This window comes from Urocampus carinirostris, chromosome 15 (genome assembly GCF_059441175.1).
Source record: "Urocampus carinirostris isolate Australia breed hairy pipefish chromosome 15, RoL_Ucar_1.0, whole genome shotgun sequence".
NCBI classification, from domain to species: domain Eukaryota; kingdom Metazoa; phylum Chordata; class Actinopteri; order Syngnathiformes; family Syngnathidae; genus Urocampus; species Urocampus carinirostris.
The window spans coordinates 25,123,794-25,149,409 of record NC_142363.1 but is presented as its reverse complement, the minus strand read 5'-3'; the positions used below and the strand labels follow the sequence as shown (position 1 = coordinate 25,149,409).

Sequence of the window (25,616 nt, the reverse complement as noted above, 5' to 3'; positions counted from 1 at the left end):
TTCCTGATATATTTTGTCGCATAATACTAACATTTTTGGGGGCTTATTTAGTCGGTTGCAAGATACAGAACTGTACTCAATCACATTTTTTATTGGAAGGACAATGTTAGCAACAAGATTCACTTGATATAATTGGAAATTATTTGAATACAACACAAACTTTTTCTTCTTTTTCCGTGTTTTTTCTACTTTTCTTAAAAATTCCCTTAAAAAAAAATCTCATTGTGTTTATTTTTTCCAAGCTGTTACTTTTTTCTTTTTGTTCTCTATATACTTTTTTCCCTTTGTTCCTTTCTTTTTTTTCTGGCTTTTTTCCCTAAAATTTTCCTTCTTTTTTTCCTCTCCCTTTTGTTTCCTTTTTTTTCCTCAGCTTTTCACCACTTTTTCATTTTGGTATTTTTTTCTTTTTTGTTCTATTCCCTCCTTCCTTTAAGTCATTTTGTGCATATTTTACATAATATTTGGTCATGTTGGGACTAAAGAAGCAAAAACAACCCGAAGAGCCGGTTCCTTTTAGTGAGTCGAGCCAAAGAAGCCAATTCTCGAAAAACTCTACTGACTTTACTCAACTTCGTTCTACTTCGACATTGACTTCAAAATACCGCATTTAGAACACAGTGTCAGGGAAACCCATGTATTTTTACCTTAATGCACTGTAACTTCGACTTTTTTCGCTTCTTAAATAGCAATTTTGAGCCTTCATTTTTGTGAGCTGGCTAGATTTTCTTGTGCGCTGAGAATGTACATGACTTGACTTGACTTGGCCCTCAGATTCAGAGAAATTTGAGATCCGAGATGTCTTTCTAGCAAAAATCTTGCCCAGCATACGACACACTCTGGTGTGTCGCGATTCCACCCCTCCCTGATAGTGTTGAATTGCCGTTTGGGAGAAGGGGTGAAAGCTCGATGACCATTGACCTGCGAGTTACTTTACAAGGAAAGAATAGCTATCAGGCTGCGGCCGCCGCTTTGTGACCTGCTGGGCTGAGGTGGTGTCAAGGATTCCTCCAGGAGTGACTAGAGGTTCACCAAGCAGTCGGGGGCCTAACTAGGTGGGGGTGGGGTTCTCGGGGCAGCCTGGGGCCCGGTGCCCTCCTCTCATCCTCATAAAGGCAGGACGTCATCCGTCAAAGCCCTCGTGAAACATCACTTTCAAGTACGCACTTTAAAGCGTGCTGTGACCAAACGGGGGTCAGGTTGCCGTGGTTACCATACGCCAGGAGCAGCTTTTTCTCATCATCTCAAAAAACTGCACGTGGTTGACGGATGTTTTGGACATTTTCTGGTCGGGGGCTTTGGCCCCAGTTGACAGACTATGGACTTTACCCAAGGCTAAATCTATTGCACCCTGGTTATCCTGGAAGGAGGGATTACAACTTGTGACGCCCCTTCCCAAGGTTTCTCTTTTTCCTTGAGGTTTTGAGATTTTCCTTGCCCGCATGTTGGATTAAGATCAGAGATGGTGTAATTGTAACCTGCGCAGTCCTTTGAGACATTTTGTGATTAAGGGCTGTACAACACCAAATACCCAGACGCACACAATGATAACAATATCATAATAACAAAATAAACATGTCAAGCCACAGACTAATCATATGAGCAGAGACACTTGAAAGATGCTCATCTAAACTGATAAGGATGGCAGAAGATGGCCTCAAACCACACCACTGTGCACCCCACGAGGAGACACTGAAATGATAAAAACTGCAGAACAAAGGCATAAAAAGTAAAATATTTATCGTAAAAGGTTAGAGGTAAAATAAATCAATCTAAATAAAAAGGATCAATAAAAACCTAGATTAAAAAAGTGGGTCCTGACCCTCCTCTTATAAATATCAAGGGTCCTCCAGAAGACAGTTCCATAGGTAAGGACCAAAGTGGCTGAATGCTGCCTCACCATAGGTTTTAGTCCTTACTCTAAGAAGTTAAAGCGCTGCCAGAGGACGACAAGGGCCGATTTAATAAAAGTAAATCAGACCGAAGTCCTATCTGTCTGATTTCCTTTTGAAAGAAATGGGATTTGCAAGACTCTTAACACAATTTAAAGCAGCATAAAATTGATCCAGAAACACACTGAGAGTCAATGCAACGATTTCAACACTGGTTCAGGGTGTTCCCTGCCCACTGCCCGAAGATAGGTGGGATGGGCTCCAGCACCCCCACGACCCTATTGAGGATAAGCGGCGCAGTACTATAATAATAACTATGATGTTATCAAAAAACGCAAACCTTCATGTGATGCGCTGTGTATCAAACAGATATGTTGATTCGCTGGAGGGCAGGGAAACGCTAATAACACTGGGCAAGTACGTTGTTGAAAGCAAATTTATTGGAAAAAAATATATACAAAGATAGAAATCAACATGAACACAAATGTTTACAAACTGCTGTTGGGTAGACCAAATTAATGTGCCAAATCTCTGTCAACAGCTTCAAAAATGGCCGTTTCTTCCAGTTGTCGTTCATGAACAACCTAGCGCAGTATGCTTTGCTTTATGGGTTGGGCTGGCTTCTGAGAAAAATAGTTGATGTGGCAATGCTTAAGAAGTCGGGAGAATCAGTGATAGGCTTTGGTGTCTCCTATTAGACCAGCAATTGGAGTTACGTTGACAGAAAGATGTTGTTAGGCCCTTTGCCTAACTTCTCAGCCCGCCATCATGTTTAGGTTGGGGAGTTGGGCACCGGGCTAGTTCAATGGGTCATGGGGCATTCAAAACAGGTTCCTGAGTAACACGATTTTTGTTATCCTGCAGCTTTCACTCACTCTCCTACACAACAAAGGAGGCAGCTCACATAGTGCCCAGGGGACTGGTGATCGACCGTCTACAATCAGGTGTTGTCATGTGTCACATTCAGGGACTACTTAGTTGCTTGGGAAAACACTATTGGGCATGGAAAAGCCACTGTTGGTTATAGAAGAACGGAGGGTTGGGCATTGAGATCATCTTAACAAGAGAAACGGGTGAACTCTGGCTATATTCTCCAGATGATAAAACCCAATTTTAGTTATATTTTTGCTATGTAGAATGAAATTGAGCTCAGAGTCAAACATAACACACACATTTTTAACACGATCTGAAGGTCTTCAATCTTGTAGTTTTGGTAAAAGTTTCTCTCTCTCTGACTTTCAGGCCGATGACTGAGACCTCTGTTTTGTCCCAGTTGAAATGCAGGATGTTCTCTGCATTCATTGACCTTATATCTAAAATGCATTTAAAAAAGGTGTCTGCGTTACAGACGCTCCTTTACTTACGACCATTCGACTTATGCAAAACGGTAGATACAAACATTTGTTTTGGGATGTCAAAAAATATCCAAACATTGCTGTAAGTTAGATGTTGTATTGTGTAAACCTTTTTCCTAGTACAGGACATTACTGTAGTGCTTCTTTCCATCACTACCGGTGTGTGGTGGCTCTGTGAGAGGTCACCCAGCATCCACCCGGAAAAAAAATCTGCTTCCTCTTCCTAATTCGTATGTAAACATCTCTCCTTCACCTGCTCGTATTCCCACCGCTGCCACCAATGTAGCGTGTCATTTTGTGTGGGTAATGGATTGCTCCTTGTTCATGAAAATACTCAGAAACATTTATGGTCTCCCAGCTACCGGCCTTACTGTGCGGAGTTTGTATGTTGCTCCCACAATCCAAAGACATGCATTTCAGGTGGATTGGCCGGTCCAAATTGTCCCTAGGTGTGATTGAGCGAGTGAGTTGTCTGTCCACGTGTGCCCTGCGATTGGCTGGCAACCAGTTCAGGGTGTCCCCTGCCCACTGCCCGGAGATGGCTGGGATGGGCTCCAGCCCCCCGCGACCCTAATAAGGATAAGCGGTACAGCTAATGAGATGAGATGCGACTTACGGTCCCTTTGGAGAGCGACAACCGTCAGCACCCATCTATTGTAAACACACCGAACTCTCTCCAAAACTGAACTCTCGCACCAACTCTGGCGACATTTTGGTCGCCCTACTGACATAATTCATGCGCACCTCAAATTCTACGCCTACATTATCACCAGGGCACTAAGAACTTGGATATTTTGATTGTTTAATATCTCGTGCATCCATCCAACACGGTTGGTGTAAAAAAGAACCGAGCCATTTCTTTTGAAATGAAAGTGAAATAAGAAAGCTTGATGCGTTTGGGAAAACGGTCGGAACACTTTTTTTTCGGCTACATTTTACCACAGAGGAGGATATCTTGAAGTGCATCTTCCAAAAGTCAGTTAAACTTAACTTTATTTATCTTTATAGAGCATATTTTTTTATGAAATGTTTATATTTTAGTAAAAAACAGTACAGGTTACTTATACAAGCCTTAAACATACAAAATATAGCACTGAAGCAACTTACGAACAAATTCAAATTACGAAATATCGTTTGTAAGTCGGGCAGCGTATGTACTATGAAACTGACCGATCATGAGGAGCAATGTAGATTTGTACTCCAAAAACATCAACAGTTCACAATTTAAATTTGAGCTTGCTGGACTAAAGGACTAAAAAAATACTACGAGATGATCAGGAATGCCAACTGTCATTACTCACAAGATTGTCAGTCCCTTGATTTGTCATATGTTGACAAACGAGTGACAGTCGGTAACTGAAACACTCAAGTGTGATGAATAAGGAGTTAAAATAATTCTTAAATTGAGCTAACTTCTGTAAAATGCTATAAGAATCATTCTTTTACAGTATACCCAAGTGTGATGAGTAATAAATTAAAAAAAAATTGAAAATATTTCGTGAAATAAGCAAAATTTTCTGTAAAATGCGGTTAGACTTAATTTGTTTACGGTATACTCAAGTGTGATGAATAATAGGTTAAAACTATCTGAAAATGATTCGTTAACTGAGATAAATCATTGCAAATGCTGTATTTTCTGCAATGTACTCAAGGGTGACTTGTAACGTAAGACGCATTTTCGTCTCAGTTTAGTCTGGAGACATGTTGAATTGCAGAAATCAACAATACCGAAAAACGCATTACTGGCGCTCACACAACATTCAATCTGGTTGTTGAAATATGAAAAGCAGTTTGAAAGCATTAAAAGCACTTTTTTATTGTCCCAGCATACCTAGTAAAGAAGCACATGTGAAATTATAATTTTTTGGGGGGGCGGCGTTAAAAACAGGGAAGCGGCACACCCCGTAACCGGATCTCCGTATGAAAGGAACGGACTGGCGTTAGGGTTTTGCTCTCTAATGAAGGGGGCCACCTGATCAGAGTCAGATGGCGGGGCCCGCGGCCCCCGGTCCACGGCCCCCTGCGGAAAGTGCCGCCCGACACCCTTTGTTACCTCCAAGTGAGCTGAGACCAGCCCATGAACCATGTAACTAGGTGCTTTCCAGGTTAATGAAAAGCTGTAACTGGTCTCGCTGTCTCTCGGGTTAAATGGCCATTCCCCCCGAATCCTTGCACCCCACTCCTTTGGAGTACCCCAACATTTCTGCAGGGCGAGAGCCAATTAAGGGTTTAGCTTGTGTGAAGTATGCTACATTGGCTGATTATTATCCGGAGCGAGCCTCAAAGGGAACACTACAATCTTGCATCTGGAGGTGAAAGAGGACAATGACGACCGGACGCCATTGATTAGCGATAACTGCAGCAAAAAAAGCTCAATTTACTCTTTGGATGTTGGAGAAAATAGAAGTGTGGGTATGGTACATACCTCTCCACCATCCCTAGGTGGAAAGAAATCCCCAAATATTCCATTAGGAAAGATCAGCAGTCGACGTTTTGAAACAAGGACCTAAGTTTTTCTTTTACTGATTATCGTTAAGGGCTACGGGTTTAATATCCTTATCATGTTGTTATCATTGTTCATTTTACCTGTGAAAAGTGATGGGTGCCGGGGACTGGCATGCTCAAAAATCTATGGGTCCCAACAGAGATCTATGGGTCCCCAAAATGTTGTGTTATCGAGGTTGAAATTGTAAATCGGCGACAAATATATAATATAAATCCATATATTCATTCAGTTTTAATCATCAAATTATTACCGTAAATTCCGGACTATAAGCCGCTACTTTTTCCCCAAACTTTCAACCCTGCGGCTTGTTCAGTGAAGCGGCCAATTTATGGAATTTTTCTAACGGCCACCAGCGGCGATGGAATTTAAAAGGTAAGATTAAGACCAGTAGAATGTGTGCGCCAAGAAAGGCTGCAACCTCTAAATTTAAGCATACATTGTCTGTAAAGATAAGGTACGTTCTGATAATGAGGAGGACGCCCTTAATGGCAATAGTTATGAGGAAATTGAGGACGATCTTCCGTGAATCTCACAATAACGGAATGCTTTTTTTAACAGGCAAGTTTGATACATTGCGAGCGTGATCCTACTAGCGTGTTGGTACCTTTCAAAGGCACGGTTTGGGATGAAAGTTATATCATTATTATTAAAGCTTTGAAAACTCTCTCGGTGTACCGTCTTTCTTCGTAAATATGTGTGACCATGTATAATATGTATTTGCATGTGTATATGTATGTATATTTTTGTAATGTATTCATTTTAGAGATTTATTCTGTTATGTATCCTAGGGACGAATCCAAAATAAGGGGCGGAGCAAACGCGGGCTGATGGGAATTGGGGTAAAGCTGAGTTACCTGTAGATCTGTCTGTTGTCGCAGTGGACAATAGTGGATATATATTTTTCACACCCTTAACTTTGGAAATATACATTTTGTTTCCTTGGATTACTTTCAACGGGACCCGGACTTTACAAGTTTGCATCATACCTTCATTACGGGTATCATTCATTGTTCATGATGCCGACTGTGATTCTAAGATTGTCTACTAAGTATTTAGTTACAGTCGTGGAATTTACAGCCTGGTCTGGGTTAAACTTGTGATTGTGTCACAAATATTAATGCGGGCGCACGCAGCTTAAACAAAGGTGCGGCTTGTGGAAGTACAAAATTGGCAAATCACCTAAAAAGTGGTGGGTGCGGCTCATTATCAGGTGCGCTCTATAGTCCAGAATTTACGGTAATTCTTTTTCTGCATCGAATTATTGTTGGTAATATAACGATTAAAGGGATAACCACAAACCTGTCTTTTTTTTTATTTTCTCATTTTATACTTCCTTTTTTTTCTTAACTTCTTTATACAACATAATTCGTAATATCAATCATCAAAGCAAGTGAGCCGTTTGAGAGCCGGCCCCTTTAAATGAGATGAGCCAAAAAAGCCGGTTCTCTAAAAATAGACGGACTTCCTTTCACTACACAACGAGATCTTGTAGGCCGAGATAGGCGTGCAGACGAAAACTCGAACCGCGAGACCAAAACAACAATGGCGGATCTGCCAGACGAAAAGTTTGGAGTGCAGTTAATTTTTGTTAAAAAAAAGTAATCGGGTAATAATGAAAATTTTGTGGCAAAAAAGTTGCGTCCTGGGGACGCACGTCAATTTGAGACTATGTGTCCCCAGCAAAAACGATGCGTCTAGGACGCAGGGACGCGGGCAAACGAGAACACTGTGTTATTGATACTTTTTCTGTTTTTAATATTGAAAACCTGCAAAGGAGATTGCTTAGGAAGCCAGTTCGTTACTTCGACTATTATAACTCATTGTTTTTCATTGTTTCAATTTCCTTTTTGCATTGGTTACACTAGGGGTCTCCAACCGTTTTTCAAGATGAAAGCTACATTTTTTACTAATTAGCACAAAGGGCACCCACTTTGATATGATTTTCTAAAATAACATACAATGTTATTACTAAGTTTATTACTATGTTATTACAAGGTTTATCATTGGAAATAGGGTTGAAAAGACTCGATCAACCACAAAAAAAGTTGTTTTACTAGAAAATCACAATGACCCAGAACTGGTGAGCTATTTTTAGATCAGGTCCCGAGGCACTTCAGCTGCCCCCTGGTTTACACCATTGTCACTATTGGCCAATCACAATAGTGTTCTTTGATTCCACAGCCTTTTGTAACCTAGGAGATTAAATGGAAAAAATGGCTCAGGGGAGGTCCCTTAGAAAAAGTTGGAATCTCTTATTGAAGATTTAGGTTCTATCCCTGTTCTTACTGCAAGTTCAAAATCCATTGATGGCTTCTTTCCTTATTTTGGGTGTCTACTAAACTCTAAGCCCATTGGTTGTAAGCAGTGTTCCCTCTAAGCTGCGCGCAAGCGCAATTGCGCACTGCTCGCACATTCTGAGTGCACAAGAAAGTCTAGCCAGCGCACAAAAATCAGGGCTCAAAATTACTAGACATCAAGTAAAATTTGTGTGATAGGCTTCCATCTTTTCTCGAATTGGTCAAGTTTCAGTTGAAGTCTTGCAGTGATTTTTTCCATAATGTACATTTTCTTTAATTTGTCTCTCCATTGTTTTATGTCAGGAGGTTGTGGTTTCAGCCAGGACACGGTGATCATTTTCTTTGCTACCAGAAGCATTACCCTTAGTATATATTTCTCTTGACCAGATAGTAATTCTTCTGGCAAAATTCCTATTACGTAAGCCTTTGGGTCCAACCGCAACTCCCAGCCAGTAATTAATTTTATTTCTCTCTGGATACTTCTCCAAAAATTTAATATTACAGGGCAATTCCTGAAAATATGCGTAAAGTCTCCGACCCCCCCACAGTTACGCCAACATAGATTTGAGGTATTTTTATATTTTGAAGTGATAGAAGGTGTATAGAAGAATCGCATTTTTACTTTCCATTCAAACTCCCTCCAAGTCGGGCTGTTGGTTATTTTGTGTCTCTCTTTCAATGTTTTTTCCCATTCGTTGTCTTTTATCACTACATTAGTTTCTTGTTCCCATTTTTCCTTAACTGCAATGTCCTCATTACTGAGATCCATTCTCAGGGCTTTATATAGTTTTGATATAACCCCCTTTATTGATTGTCCTGTTGTATTTGATATTAATAATTCCTCTACCTTAGTTGGCTCCTTACATATTTTCCCCCATTCCTCGTGTTTCTGGAGGTAATGCCTTAGTTGCAAATATTTGTAAAAATCATTTCTGGGTAGGTCAAATTCTTGTTGGTAAATGCGGTATTTTGAAGTCGAGTCGAAGTTGAGTGAAGTTAGTAGAGTTTATCGAGAACCGGCCTCTTCGGCTCAGCTCACTAAAAGGAACCGGCTCTTTCGGGTCCTAAGCGGCTCTTCAGGTTGTTTTTGCTTCTTTAATCCCAACATGACCAAATATTATGTACAATTATGCACAAAATGACTTAAAAGAAGGGGGGAATAGAACAAAAAAGAAAAAAAATACCTATATTAAAAAGTTGTGAAAAGCTGAGAAAAAAAGAAACAAAAGGAAGAGAAAAAAAGAAGGAACATTTTAGAAAAAAGCCAGAAAAAAAAGGAAAAAAGTAAAGAGAGAACAAAAAGAAAAAAGTAACAGCTCAGAAAAAACAAACAGAATGAGATTTTTTTTAAAGGAATTAAAAAAAAGTAGAAAAAAACACGGAAAAAAGAAGAAAAAGTTTGTGTTGCATTCAAATAATTTCTAATTATATCAAGTGAATCTTGTTGCCAACATTGTACTTCCACTGAAAAATGTGATTAAGTGCAGTTCTGTATCTTACAACCGACTAAATAAAAAATGTTAATATCATGCGACAAAATATATCAGGAAATAAAAAGAAATGGAAATCTTGTGAAAGAATTGTCAAAACAAACATCGTTTGTAGGCCGTACAACCTTTGCAATAGTACATGAGTCAATTCATTCAGAAGCGAAAAATAATTTCGCATTGCCGGAAACTCAGCAAAATGTAACGTGATGTCAAGTTTTGGACACGTTTGATAATGAATTATCTTGCCACACTTGGGATTATGGTTGCTCACTGCTGTTTCAAGCGTTGCTCACCGACTTTAAGTGAACGCTCAGACCCCTGGAAAATTAGAGGGAACATTGGTTGTAAGTATTAAAAGTAGGGTTAAATAGGCTCAGTCAAACACTAAAACATCTGCCTTATATAAAGGCACTGAGTGATTTACATATTTTAATTATAGGCTAATTAAAAATATAATTTCAAAAGAAATGATGTCAGTGACTTCTCATGCCAGTTAGACATAACGTTTCCAAGAAAATCACAATCACTGGGGAGTTATCTTCCGGACTGGTCTGCAGGCTACTCGGGTGATCTTGGAGAGCTACCTGGTGATCCCTGAGGACAAAAGCACTGACTGAAGATTGACTTTTTGGCCAAATTCATTTATAACAAATGCAATTCCAGGTTTGTTTTTCCATGCAGATAAATTCCCCCTGCTTCGTTTCTGCACTGTCATTTCTCAAATAATGATCATACTTCTCAGGGCAATCTGTGCCGCTAATATTTATCTTACAAGTTGCATGTCGCAATCCCGGAAAACAAAAAGGACGCTGGGACTCGTTGAGTTCTTTGCCTGCCAAGAGTGTCTGTCATCCCTGAGGGTGAATCAGTATTTGTTTAAAGGTGTGAGCTGCCAAAGGGCCTCGTCTTTGTTTTTTCGTTGTTCGTGTTATTCATAGCGGCGGATTTTGGCAAGCAGTGCGACAATCTGAAAGGTGCAAAGTCAGGGAAACTGTCAGTTCAACTGAAAACAAATGTAGGTGAAAGATTCTGAGATTAAAATTGTAATTCTATGAGAAAAAACCCACTCAAAAAATACTTATAGCTAAAAAAAATGTTGGTAAGTTTTTGGGGATTTCCAACCAACCACAATTTTTGGGGTATTACTTTCAACAAAAACACAACAGTTTTGGCATCCTTTTGTATACAAAATGAACATTACCTCTTGGTAGTCCTAAGAAAAGAAACAATTTTATGGTTGTTTAGAATTGATTTACTTTGTTTAAAAATCATGTAAATGTTTAAATCATGTATTAAAAAATTATTATTTTTTGTTTCAGATTCACGTAAAGAGACAGTGTGTAATATTTAGTGCCTTCTAGTTGTACAAAAAACCATTGATTTCAATAATAGGCAAAAAATACAAGAATCAATGTTAATTTTTATAGATATTTATAGGTCAATTTCCTTAGTTTTAGTTCGCACTAGACAATACAGTGCCATCTAGTGGTCAAACATGACACAATGTACCTTTACCCAAACGTTTAATATTCTTTAATATTTACTATACCATTTTTTATTATAATGTTAATGATTTATCAAATAGTTGTAATTAAAATATTTGGTTTTTATCTTTAATTTTTGGTTCTTTAATAAATATACACTTTTATGGTGGCTTGGAATTGGTTCCCTTTGTTCAAAATGTAGTCAAATACACCAATAAAATATGAATTATAATATTTGGTATTGTAGTGATTACTATTTAGTATTTTTTTATTATTTTATTTGTTTTATATTTGCTTAAATGCATTTGTAAAAATGTTGTTTTCATATTTACTTTAATATCTATTATTTGAATCAGAATTTATATAATTGTTATTTTGGCTTAAAATTCACATATTTTTATCATTATTTTTAATATTATCATAATATTTATTATAAAATTTATCATATTATCTGTTGAATATTTATTTTTGTTTTAAAATGCACTTTTTTATTTATTTTTTCTTATTTCAAACAAAACTGAATACTATTTTTTTTAATCAGCCTATATATTATATATATAGTAACCCAGTTCTATTATTCAAGGGAGATGTTTCTGATCTGATTTGAGCCCCACTCTTCTTAATTACAGCCCATAATAACATAGTACTGTAATCCGTCATTTATCTGGTTTAAAGGGGTAAAGAACCCCCAGTGGTATACAAAAATCTTTGAAGTAGCCCACCCTCACCTCATCTTAACATACTCTCTGTTGGGTCCCATTCGCAGCAATAGTGGATACTGGGGATAAAGGATTGCAGCCGCAAGGGTGCTGTTCATTTTAGACAGCAAGAACAGAAAAAAAAGCTGCCGTGCATGACAAAAATTTGCTCTCTCGCCCCCACCCTCAGCGATCGACGACTGGGGATAACGGATCACGGCTAAAACAGTGCAGTTCATTTTAGATGGGCCACAATGTCACACTTCAACTGTGAACCGAAAAATACCGGGATAATGGATGGCCATTCATTCTAGGTCACCAGGCCCGATAAAAATGCGCTCTCCCAGTCCTTGTTTGCAACAACATGCGATCAAGGATAATGCATTGCAACCACATGAGTACAGTTCCTTTTTTGGTGGAATTCAAACTTTTGAAGCACACTTTTACCGTAAATTCTCTGCCCTATTGTTTTCCTGTTTGTTGTTTCTGAATAAGCCATGCCCCCTCCCCACGCGCTGCCTACCATTTGCTCACGGCTCACGGATCCCTTGACTAGATGGGTCTTCAGGCACCAATGAGGACGCAATTCTGGAATTTGTGAATTTAGGATCACCCCCTGATTCCAGTATTTTATTTTCTAGTTGTAAATTGGGCAGAGATGGGAAGCTGCATTATTGCTGTCATGGACTATTTGGACCATTTTTTACATCTTACCTGTGTTTTTCTGACTGATGTTCACTAGGTTTTGTGTGTCGTTACCAAATGCAAAATCTATTGCACCCTGGTCATCCTGGAAGTGGGATCGCCACTTGTGAGGCCCCTTCTCTTCTCGAGGTTTCTTATTTTCCACATGTTGAGGTTTTTGAGTTTTTCCTTGCCCTTTTATTGGTTTCAGATCAGGGGATGGTGTATACCGTATCCTATGCAGTCCTTTGAGACATTTTGTGATTAAGGGCTATACAAATATATGTGACCTGACTTGTCTTAGCTTATATGCAAGTATATCTGGTAGGGAGAATATCTACATTAGGAGAAATTCAGCTCTGAGCTTGAGACGGTGGCACCGTAACTGTATTCAGTTGTATTTTGTAGGTAAATAAACACCCTTCAGAGATTGCTACTGCCTGATCGAGGGATGTATGAGACAACGTAATTGAAGCAAGAGTATTTAACAATCAGAGTACACTATAGTAATGATGTGCATCCCTAAAGTGGTAGGGTAACGTAGTAACGAACCAAGTAGTAATGACAGAGTTACATTTTATTTCTAATTAAGTAATTAAGTAATTCCTTTGTGAGTCGCAGCATTGCATAGTAGTCCATTTTTGGGTCATATCATTTTTTTTTTAAATTTAAATCCAACTGTTTTGGGAGACAGGAAGTGAAAAAGTAGTAATATTACAAATCATATCAGAGTATATCCAGCAAAATCAGAAAATAATATATTGGTCCTGTTAAAAAAAAGGTTTTGTTCATTAGTATTACTCCCCCCCAAAAACCCCAACAAACAGGAGCCGTTGGGCGAGAACATAATTTGTCACTTTTGCCTTAGTGACAGAGGGGGTGGAAACCGGCCCCCTGCCCCAATCCTTTGATTTTGTGTTTTTGGAGGGCTTTAAATTCACTCCAGTCGGGGATCAATTTAGCACACTGGACATTAAAGCGAGAGCTGGAGGAAGCTAATAAGAGCCATGCCCCTACGCCAACCGACCGACCTACGTTTTTTTTTTAAAGGTGCCGGCTAATGGACGTCAGCCTCCTCGCGTCCCAATTAGCCAGGGGCCGAAACTTTGCTGCGCTCGTGTGTCTATTAAAAAACAGTCTGCATGGTAATAAGAAAAGGGAAAAAAAATTGCAGTTTTACCCACACCCCACAAAAAATGCAATAAAAAAGTTCTTGGACAATATTTAAAAAAAATCCAATAAACAATTAATTAAAATGTTATGGAGACAGAAAGCTTTTTTTCCAGTACAGAGAAAAAGATGCTTTCTTTTAAGACTATAGTTCTTTTCAGAAATTTGTAAAAAATCATATACAATGTTCCCTGTAATTTTCCACGGGTCTGAGCGTTCACACAAAGTCGGTGAGCAACGCTTGAAACAACAGTGAGCAACCATAATCCCAAGTGTGGCAAGATAATTCATTATCAAACATGTCCAAAACTTGACATCAAGTTCCATTTTGCTGAGTTTCCGGCAATGCAAAATTATTTTTCTCTTTTGAATGAATTGACTCATGTACTATTGCAAAGGTTGTACGACCTACAAACGTTGTTTGTTCTGACAATTCTTTCACAAGATATCCATTTCTTTTTATTTCCTGATATATTTTGTCGCATAATATTAACATTTTTGGGGGCTTATTTAGTCGGTTGTAAGATACAGAACTGTACTTAATCACATTTTTTAGTGGAAGCACAATATTGGCAACAAGATTCACTTGATATAATTGGAAATTATTTGAATGCAACACAAACTTTTTCTTCTTTTTCCGTGTTTTTTTCTACTTTTTTGTTACTTTTTTCTTTTTGTTCTCTATTTACTTTTTTCCTACTCTTCTTTCTTTTTTTCTGGCTTTTTTTTCTAAATTTTTCCTTCTTTTTTGTCTTACTTTTGTTTCTTTTTTTCTCAGCTTTTCACAACTTTTTCATTTTGGTATTTTTTTTCTTTTTTGTTCTATTCCCCCTTTTTCTTTAAGTCATCTTGTGCATAATTTTACATAATATTTGGTCATGTTGGGATTAAACAAGCAAAAACAACCTGAAGAGCTGTTTAGGACCCGAAAGAGCCGGTTCTTTTTAGTGAGCCGAGCTGAAGAAGCCGGTTCTCAACTAACTTTGCTCAACTTCGTTCTACTTCGACTCGACTTCAAAATACCGCATTTAGGACACAACGTCAAAGGAACCCGTGTATTTTTACCTTCATGCACTGTAAGTTTGACTTAAGTCGCTTCTTAATTAGTAATTTTGAGCCCTCATTTTTGTGCGCTGGCTAGATTTTCTTGTGCGCTGAGAATGTGCGAGCAGTGCGCAATTGCGCACGCGCGCAGCTTAGAGGGTACACTAATCATATAAGCTATGCTTCTTCTCACGCCTTTCTGAATATGTCTTTTGTTTTCTATTACTTCCTTTTGTGGTTTGTGTAGCTTCCTCATTTCTCATTTTTTGTTTTCATTTCCCTAAATCTTTTGACAATGATCAGGAAGCCTTGCACTGCTCGTGACGCATATTCAGAATGAATGCATGACAACAACAACAATATAGGAACGTTAGTTGTAATATGACCCAAAAATGGAAAAAAATGCATCATCAAAATTACGAACATTAAAAATAATCCACCTAAAAAACCTACTAGATTTTCATGACCGTAGGGCGCACAGTGTTAAAAGGCGCAGTCTCCATAGCTGGTTCTATCTCTATATTTAACACTACACACGGCGCACCGTATGATAAGGCTGGGCGCTCTCTGTTACGGCTGCGGTGCAACAACACAGACAAGCATACGAGTGTGGCTATTTAAAAATGCAATGGGATTTCGTTGTGGTTTATTTAAGTATTGACTACAAAGTAAAACACACAGATAAAACAATTTTTGTGAAGAAAGAGAGCTGGTGCGAATTTTTTTTTCAGGTAATCAATATTAAACAAAACCGACGAAATTCTCGTCCTTTGTTCCTGACCACAACAGCTTTGCTAAATCTCCATTAAAACGTTCACCTTCTTTACCTTCAGAGTGCCTTTCATAGTCACTATCAGCGCAACTCCTCGGAAATGATGCTGGCTTTTGCGAAAGCTCGAACAAAAAACCCGGAAGACACGTTGGCCAAAGAATCGACAATCCATTCCTTTCATTATAATCCACTGAAAGTTTCTATACCACCGTAGTCCGGGCTTAGATGGAAAAATGACACTGTTTCATGAAACGAAAGCACCAAGACAACAATAACTTTCAAATTGCTTGATACGCTACGGCGTTAGTATCCATGAGTACTTCCGCAAACCACGTGTCCCGTTCCGCACAAGGAGATGGATAGAAGTCACAGGAGACATACAAGTGACATTTAGTCGGAAATGTGAACGATCTCACAAAAATATCTGATTTCACCCAAAAATGTTGTAAGTCTATGACTCGGCCGAGGCTCGAACCTGTGACATCCCAACCCTACGGCCACCGAGTTGGTCCATGACCGCAGCCTAACATGACACACAGGTCGCAACGCACGATAGGGCGCGCTGCAAAATTTGAAGAAAATCAGAGACTTTTAAGTGCGTCTTATGGTCGTGAAAATACAGTAATCCTCAACAAAAAAATAATTTTAAAATAAATTAAAAACCAGATCAAAATAAGGTGTTAAAAGTTTATAACTTTGATAAAAATATAATAGATTTAAGTATTATTTAATTCAAAAAAATCATTGCTTGAACAAATTACTATTCTTTGGCTTAAAATTAATAATTTAATTTTTAATCATTCTTTTTTATTAAAAACAGTTCGATATAAACAAAAAAAGAAAATATTCAATGTAAAGGTTGATAAATAGGGTCACAATATCTTTCTTTGGTTTAGAGAGATCTTTAAATTTTTGAAAATTGAATGGAAAAAAAGCTTGGTATGTAAATATTTATATTTTCATATTAAAGTCAAGTTTTCGGTCCGAGACCGGGTGGAAACATATGTTGGCCTGGAGAGGGATGGGCGCCACTAGGCTGTACTTGCCCAAGACACACCAAAGTAAATGTTGCCCCTTATACCCGGTTAAGGAATCCAACCGACCAACCAAGTCAAGTCATGTTTATTTGTACAGCCCTTAATCACAAGAAGTTTTAAAGGGCTGTACAGGATAAGGACTACTAATACACCATATCATCAACATGAAATATAGGTAATAACAGAATATCTGGTTGACAAGCTCCCTGAAGTCAACATAATACAAGTGTGTTTTAAGCCTAGATATAAACAGTTGCACTGAGGTTGCAGATCAAAATTCAGAGGACAGAGCATTCCATAGCATCGGGGCCTAAATTGAGAATACTGTCTAACCGGCGGATTTCTTCTTGGCTCTTGGGATCTCTAGTGAACAAGCGTTTTCCGGCCAGGAAAATAAATCTTAGTCAAAAATGATATTGATATTGATATTATTATCTCATGACTATTTAATAAATTATTGTTCAATACCATTTTGATTTCATTATATTATTATTATCATTTAATAATTTCTCAGATATATAAAAAAATAGAAAGTTGTTGTAATAGTATCAATGGAATACAAAAAATGGCTTAGTATGGTAATGGGTGCATTTCTTTTTTACAAAAGCTAAATCAAAAGGTATTTACCATATCAAATTATAATTTAAAATAGTCATTATTTATAATAAGTGTAATATTATTTATGATTTAATGTTATTTTTATCTAATTACTACGATTTGATGAAATCTCTTTCGTTTCAAAACAATCCGATTTATAATATAAAAATATAAAAGCTGAACCATTAAATAGTCGAAACAAAATTAAATTTTTTAAAGGCAATCGAAAATAGAAAATTGATTTAAATGACGTCTTAAGTATGAATACATTTTCTTTTCAACAGCTAAATCAAAAAGTATTCATCGTGTTAGAATCTTTGAAAATGAACATTATTCCTAATTATTTAAGTATTACTTCTTAATTATCAATCAACATCATTGCTACTTAATATTATCTAACAAAAATAGTATAATTTTGTGATAATTCTTCAAAAACAATCATGAATATAAAAAGACATTTGCAACAAAGATTTGTTTTCACAATTGCTTATTTTGATGAAAAAAAGCTTAGTAGAGTAAAATCAGAGTCTGAAATAACGTCTGCCTGGACGTTGGGCGTACAAGTTACAAAACGTCTCCGCCCGGGTGGCCGACAACTTATTCAAGAGGAAAAAAAAACAAACGTTTGCTTTATTTCGATTTCGAAATATTCGTTCGGTTTGGAAATTTTGGAATTTCGGTTTGTTTGGCAATTTGCATACTCGGCAGCCGATCAAAAGACTGCAACGAATAACTTCGCGCTTCCGGACTTTCCCGAGCGTTATAAGGGCGTGCATTTGCATATCATTTTCCAAAGTAGGAATTGAGCCAAAACCTCAGCCCCAGAAGAAAGATTCAAAAGAAGCTAACAAAATGTATGACGCTACAAAACGTAAACGTACATTAAAAGCATTGTGAAAAGAGCAGAAGATGCAACACAAACATTGCGTGAAGGAAGATGAGTAAATACAGGTACATAGTGATGGCAGATAGAAAACAGCGATGTCATATACATGCAATAAATGTTATAAGTAGATTTATAATAAACCTAATTTTAAAGAGTTGTTCTGTTATATATTCTGATCATCAATCCTTAATACTTTGCAACAACGTTTTTTTTGCGATTAGTCATTTTATTGTGTTTCTAGTTGTGAAAAATGGGCAAATTCATGGCTGTGCAGGCAACTTTTCAGAGTTGTCTGCCCTGATGTCCGGTAACTTTTTGTCCTGAGTTTCAAACACTGCTAAAATAAGTATTTATATGTATATAAATGCAGTTATTTACTATGTTAGACTTAATATTGGAAAATAAATAATATTGTCCGATTTATCATCTTAAAACAATAAACTAGCATGAGCAGCCAAATAGGAGTACTTCAAATAATTATCCGGGTTATTTTTGTATACCTTATATTTTATTGCCACACAAATGAAATGGACATGTTTATGTACCAAAATAGAAGTTTATTTTCCCAGGCGACTCAATGCGGCGCAAAAAAGATAAACCCGTTTGCATTTTTGGCCCCCTGGACCCGGCGCGAGGACAAACGTCCCCCATGCCCGACACTTACCTGTAATAAAGCTTATACCGTTCCTAGCGGGCGGTCATAAATCACAAACTTCCCTTCAGAGGATCAAGTATCAGCCGTTCGCTTTTATTCGAGCGCAGGCGCTGCCTTTAAAGTGCAAGCGTCTTCGCCGATTTTTTTCTCTCCCGCTTTTAAAAGGCACCACCAGGCCATTTATCCGCGAGAGAAAGTACGGTTGTAAATGACAAAAAGCGGCGCTAGGATTTACTGAGTGGCAGCGAAGGGGGCAGGGGGCCTAAGATGTGAAGCCAGAGGTCTCGGCGAGGCCTATGAAAGACTATAAAGCTTTAGTAGCGGCCCACGACCTGTTTATGACATTGGGGTGTGAGGCTGGCCTCTGCGCACTTTGCACAACAACGTTCAAGAGATAAATCAATAAATAAAAACCCGAATGGAACGATATAAATAAAAACAAAAATAAATAAGGCTTACCTGGTCTTTACCACGTCCAAAGGATGCATCAAGCAGATCTCCACCAGACCTAAAACGAGACGTTTTCTTTACTTTTTCAGTTCAGGAGGCAAGTTTACATTGTTTTGCAGCATTAGGACGAATAGGAACGTGTCCCTGGAACGCAATTACTTTCCTCGGTAACGGGTACTGTGACACGTTAATCATCAAATATTGTACCTCAACTGACATTACAACACAGTGCATTGCTTGCTCCGTTACTTTCTAAAAGCTGATAATGAATTACAACGTCCTCTGGTCGCTAACTTTTGCTCACAATGTGACGTTGAACTCCACCAGTACAAAGACGCTAAATTTCTCCTAATGGAGATATTCTCCCTACCGTAATATATTCACATCTAGGTCATATCTACACCCATAAAGTAAAATAATGAAACCAGGGGTTTGTTTATATGCAGGGTTGGGTAGGGTTACTTTAACTTGATTAATTTCAATTACTTTTGGATTACTCCAATACCAAATATGCTAATAAAAGACAAAAGAAACTAAATATGAATAAAATTACTAAATTTTGTGCAGGCTTGGGTAGTAATGGAATACATGGAACGGCAAAAATGATGTTGGCTAGCTGTTTGGATTTATTTTAATTTTGTTTCTGTCGCATTTTATGTTAGTTTTGCCGGAGATCAAAGAGATCAAAGCCAGGAGAGAAAACTTACCACGTGTTGTGAGTCATCATTTTATTCATATTTAGTTTATTTTGTCTTTTATTAGCATATTTGGTATTGGAGTAATCCAAAAGTAATTGAAAGTAATCAAGTTAAATTAACCCTACCCAACCCTGTTTATATGCTCATATTCAGTTGTGTGTCATCGGCAGGGAATGGTAGGCAGCATGTCGGCAGGGGCCGTGGCTTATACAGGAACAACAAAATCAACGGGGCAAACGCGAGTCAAGTATTCATGGTAAAAGTATGCTGAATCGTGTTGTTATTTGTAAAATTATTGATGCAATACAACATGCCTGTAGGAAAAAAAACAGTACCCAGAAATGGAGAATGAAATCTTAAAGTGGTTTGAAGCCAAAAAACAAAATGGATATTGGGTGTCTCAGCTAAGTGTTTGTTTGCATGCTCTCAAGATTTGTAAGTCAAGAAATAGGAGGTCTTCACCACTTCTACAGGTTGGTGTACACGTTTTCTTCCATTTATTTTATAACTTGGCTATTTAAAAACACTTTTAGGGGCTCGGTTTCAAAGCGAGTATTTACCGTAATTTGTAACTAGACCATTACTTCAAGAGTAACACGCTACTTTTGGGTCTTAATAATCCTGGGATTAACGAAAATAATTTTTGAATGAAGTAACTAGTAAATGTAACAGATTACTGCCCTTCAGTAATGCTCCCAATACAGCTTATGAGTACAACTTTAAAAGTTAATGGGACAGTGTATATTATTTGACTACAGCAGCAAGATGGCAGACAATCATTAAACATGCATGTTTATAGGATAGTTCATGTAATTTTTCTTATTATTTAAAATCAAAATATTTTTTTTAACCTTAACATGTCCTGTACTCGGGAAAAGGTGCTCAAAATACAAAATCTAACTTACCGCAATGTCTGGTTATTTTTCGACATCACGAAAAAAATGTTTGTATCGATCTTTTATCTTTAGTCGAACGGTCGTAAGCAATGTTCCCTGTAATTTTCCACGGGTCTGAGCGTTCACACAAAGTGGGTGAGCAACGCTTGAAACAACAGTGAGCAACCGTAATCCCAAGTGTGGCAAGATAATTCATTATCAAACATGTCCAAAACTTGACATCTAGTTACATTTTGCTGAGTTTCCGGCAATGCAAAATGATTTTTCTCTTTTGAATGAATTGACTCATGTACTATTGCAAAGGTTGTACGGCCTAAAAACGTCAATTCTTTCACAAAATATCCGTTTCTTTTTATTTCCTGATACATTTTGTCGCATAATATTAAAATTTTTGGGGGCTTATTTAGTCGGTTGTAAGATACAGAACTGTACTTAATCACATTTTTTAGTGGAAGTACAATGTTGGCAACAAGATTCACTTGATATAATTAGAAATTATTTGAATGCAACAAACTTTTTCTTCTTTTTTTCCGTGTTTTTATTCTACTTTTTTTTAAATTCGTTTAAAAAAAAATCTCATTGTGTTTATTTTTTCCGAGCTATTACTTTTTTCTTTTTATTCTCTATTCACATTTTTCCTACATTTCCTTCTTTTCTTTTTTTCTGGCTTTTTTTTTCTAAAATTTTCCTTCTTTTTTCTCTTCCTTTTGTTTCTTTTTTTCTCAGCTTTTCACTACTTTTTCATTTTGGTATTTTTTTTTTTGTTCTATTCCCCCCTTCCTTTAAGTCATTTTGTGCATAATTTTACATAATATTTGGTCATGTTGGGATTAAAGAAGCAAAAACAACCTGAAGAGCCATTTAGGACCCGAAAGAGCCGTTTTTTTTAGTGAGCCGAGCCGAAGAAGCCGGTTCCCCGACAAACTCTACTAACTTTACTCAACTTCGTACTCTTTCGACTAAAGGTATATTCTATTCTAAAATACCGCATTTAGGACACAACGCCGGGGGAACCCGTGTATTTTTACCTTCATGCACTGTAACTTTGACTTGAGTCGCTTCTTAATTAGTAATTTTGAGCCCTGATTGTTGTGCGCTGGCTAGATTTGTGTGCTAAGAATGTGTGAGCAGTGCGCAATTGCGCACGCGCGCAGCTTAGAGGGAACACTGGTTGTAAGTATATTGGCACTTAACTCAAGCTCTAAAAGTCATATGTCTTGATAATTGCACACACAAGATTAAAAAACGCATTTGTAAATGACATAATAATAATAATAATAATAATTTCCTTGTATTGTCATTCTGTGTAACAATGTACACAGAACGAAATGTCGATTGCACCTGACCCGTTGTAGCGAGCCGATGCAGCCGCAGCCAACAGAGGGCGCCGCCGACCACTTTTTAAGTCTTAGGAATGACTCGGCCGGGGCGCGAACCACCGACCTCCCAGTCTCAAAGCGGGCGCCTTACCATCTAGGCTACTGAGCTGGTTGAGGACTTGCAAAGCACGCTGGGAAATTACATATTTAGTTATGGGAAAAGCATGATCACACCGTATTTCCTGTCTTAATGGTACTGGAGAAATTGGAAATCTGGTTTGAAAGTCCTCAAAAAGTACTTGAACATGCCTTGGAAAAAGGTGTCATTTAATCATTTTGGAGTGTTTATTGCACAAGAATAAATGACAAGATTTCCTGCATTCGAGTGCATCTCGGGACTCGGCGGGCGACGCCCTTCTGCGCAGTTGCCTTTGCGTTGTTTGTATAGCGAGCTTCAGCGCTAGCTTGTTTGTTTTGTTCCCTCTCGTCAGCGTCCTCAATCGAATAAACAGCGCTAAGCTCAGATAACCGAGCTGTGCGCAGCTGTCCGAAACTCGGGCAAAAGTTAGCTCCCGTCATTCAAAAAAACTCGTATGACGGTTGCGAGATACCGCGAGGCCAAATAGCGTTCGACCTACGTGGAAACCTGTGCACCATACCTGTTGTTTTAAGGTCACTTGGAAACTTGCCACTCTTAGCCACAGCATTGTATAAGCAATCTGGTTTTTCATTTATGTCACACGTGTCAAACTCCCGGCCCGCGGGCCACGTCCGGCCCGCTGTGTAATCATATCCGGCCCGCAAGACCATTTCACATTAATGTTATTAATGGATCGTCAATATGAACAACGCCGTCTAATCCCTGGACATCATATTCTGACGTTTTAGTTACTGTACCTATTGAAATGAAATGAAATGAAATAATCTGCATTTATATAGCGCTTTTCAAGTGAATGACTTCCCAAAGCGCTTTACAATGTGCTCCACATTTCCCAATAGCGGCCTTGCAGCCATGTAAGGCGCTAACCTGCTTATTGGGGGTGTTAGGGGTTCAGTGTCTTACCCAAGGACACTTCGACATGTAACCCGGACGAGCCGGGATTCGAACTAGGATCCCTTGATCCCAAGACGAGCGCTCTACCTCCTGAGCTACTGCCGCCCCCGCCCCTATTCCTTCATATATGACCAGGGTTGGGTAGTGTTACTTTAACTTGATTACTTTCAATTACTTTTGGATTACTCCAATATCAAATATGCTAATAAAAGACAAAATAAACTAAATATGAATAAAATTATGACTCACAACACGTGGTAAGCTTTCTCTCCTGGCTTTGATCTCTTTGATCTCCGGCAAAACTAACATAAAATGCGACAGAAACAAAACGAAAACAAATCCAAACAGCTTGCCAACATCATTTTTGCCGTTCCATGTATTCAGTTACTCCCCAAGCCTGCACACAATTTAGTAATTTTATTCATATTTAGTTTATTTTGTCTTTTATTAGCATATTTGGTATTGGAGTAATCCAAAATTAATTGAAAGTAATCAAGTTAAAGTAACCCTTCCCAACCCTGTATATGACGTATACTATACTATATACCAGGGGTCGGGAACCTATGACTCGCGAGCCATATATGGCTCTTTCTATGAGTAATTATGGCTCAGAGACAATTTAATTGCATGCAAATTTTCTCCATCTCGTTCAAAACTTGAGGCCTTGATCCTGTTCAGACACACGCAAAGCCAAACCAAAGCTGAATTTCAAAGCAGTACTTCGCAGAATATATAGGGCACGTTTTTACTACGATTTACAGTCAAGGTATCACACAAAAAATAACTCGTTTTGGCTGTACAGCGCTAAAGAATCCTTTATATAAAAGCTCACTATATAATCTGTGTTCAGTGTTCAGATACTTTTTGATGAATCCACGGAACAAATTGTAAATACGCCAAAACACCGGAGGGGAACTTAAAGTTATTTGATTAGGTGAGTGGGAGGGATGGGTGGAGCTATGCAAAAAGTGCAAGCAATCCCTCCTATCTCTCGCCCTACTCCGTCTGCGCCAAAGGTAAGCACATCAGCCTCCCTGTTCTCAGAATGTTGTAACGTTTTTACAAAATAATTTGAGTAGCATTTTCATATTTCTACTTTTGACAGGAGATATATTAAGGAGAGCAAAACCTTTTGGGATATTTAAGTTTTTTTTAATAGATACATTGACATAGGAGCAAAGGAATTTAAATGCTATTTTAATGTTAAGTTGTTTATGTTAAGTTCCAAGTTGTGTAATTTAACAAGATATTTTTATTTAGAGCAAAATAATAAATACTGTATAAGTGATTTAAGGTTTAAATGGAATATTCTTGTCTGTTTTTATTCATATTTATGTTCCAAAAGCATTCAGTTTAAGTGTGTTCAATAAATGTTTATCCCGGTTGGCCCGCGACCATTAGTGTGTTTTGAATTTTGACCCCTTGTGCAATTGAGTTTGACGTCCCTGATTTATGTGTTATTTTATTTTTTTCTGCAAAGCAACTTTAGTGTGTAATGTTTGACCACTAGACGTTGCCGTATTGTATAGTGCAACTTCACACGAGTGCTAAAAAGCACAAAGACGAATGCAAACTACAGAGACTTAGTGACAAAACATTATTTTCCCTCACTTTTTTTGCCTAGCCTAATGCGAGAAAAGAAAATAGGGAAAAAAAGGGAAGAAAAGAAAAGAAAAAGGGAAAAACAAATGAAAGGGAAAAAAGGCAAGAACAACAGAAAAGGGGGAAAAGGAAATAAAAGAAGGTAAAATAATAATAATAATAATAATAATAATAATTTCCTTTGTATTGTCATTCTTTGTAACAATGTACACAGAACGAAATGTCGATACACCTGACCCGTTGTAGCGAGTCGGTGCAGCCGCAGCCAGAGGGCGCCGCCATTATACCAATTAGGTATGTCTCGGTCGAGGCGCGAACCAGCAGGTAAAATAAAACCTATGTTTAAAATGAGGAAAAATATCTTGCAGTGAAACATTATTTTACTACATTCGAAACGTTTTCAGGGTTGTTGTTTTTTGTGAAAAAGAAATAATACAAATTCTGTGCAAAAGGCAGTAAAGAAGAAACAAAACTGGTTTTGAGGGTAGCTTTGGCAGCAAGATGGCAGCCAATCATGTCAGCTCCCTTTAGGAAAGGAATATCGCATGTCAAATAAATGCTAGTTTTGGCCAATTTGGGGTTTCTAGGTGCGCCTTATAGTCCAGAAAATACGGTATGCCAGCTCTCTCTTAGTGAGGCTCAGGTTATTTAGAATAAAGGCAAATTTCTTGACCTGCGAGTAATTTAAATAAATGTACATTTACATGTCAGTTCATTTAGTTTTGCTTATTTTTTGAAAATCTAAATGCTGTTTTTTAATCATGAGTTTTTTCTTACCCTTACTAATACACATTGTTCCTTTAAACAAATAAAGAGGGCAAATTTTGATTTTGTATGAATGTATGTAAAAGCTAGGCAAACTACGGCCTGTGGGCCACATACAGTCAGACTTTGTATTCCGTCCTGCCAAATGAAAACAGCATAGAAATCATGAAAATAGTGTGTAAGTAAATAGTTTTAAAAAATATAGATATAATGTTGTTTTGTCCCCAGTGTCCCTTCCTGCGTTCTGCGCTTTTTTTTTTCCTTTCAA

The 25,616-nt window shown here is 37.8% G+C and overlaps 1 protein-coding gene across 1 annotated transcript in view; it reads right to left on the bottom strand.

The window, feature by feature from the left end:
• Positions 1 to 25,616, bottom strand: part of slc25a21 (solute carrier family 25 member 21) — a 191,154-nt gene that overhangs the window by 46,906 nt on the left and 118,632 nt on the right. Inside the window, exon 2 of the mRNA XM_088355070.1 lies at positions 19,024 to 19,072. Coding sequence (XP_088211196.1) covers positions 19,024 to 19,072 — 49 coding nt within the window. The remainder of the gene's footprint in view (positions 1 to 19,023; positions 19,073 to 25,616) is intronic.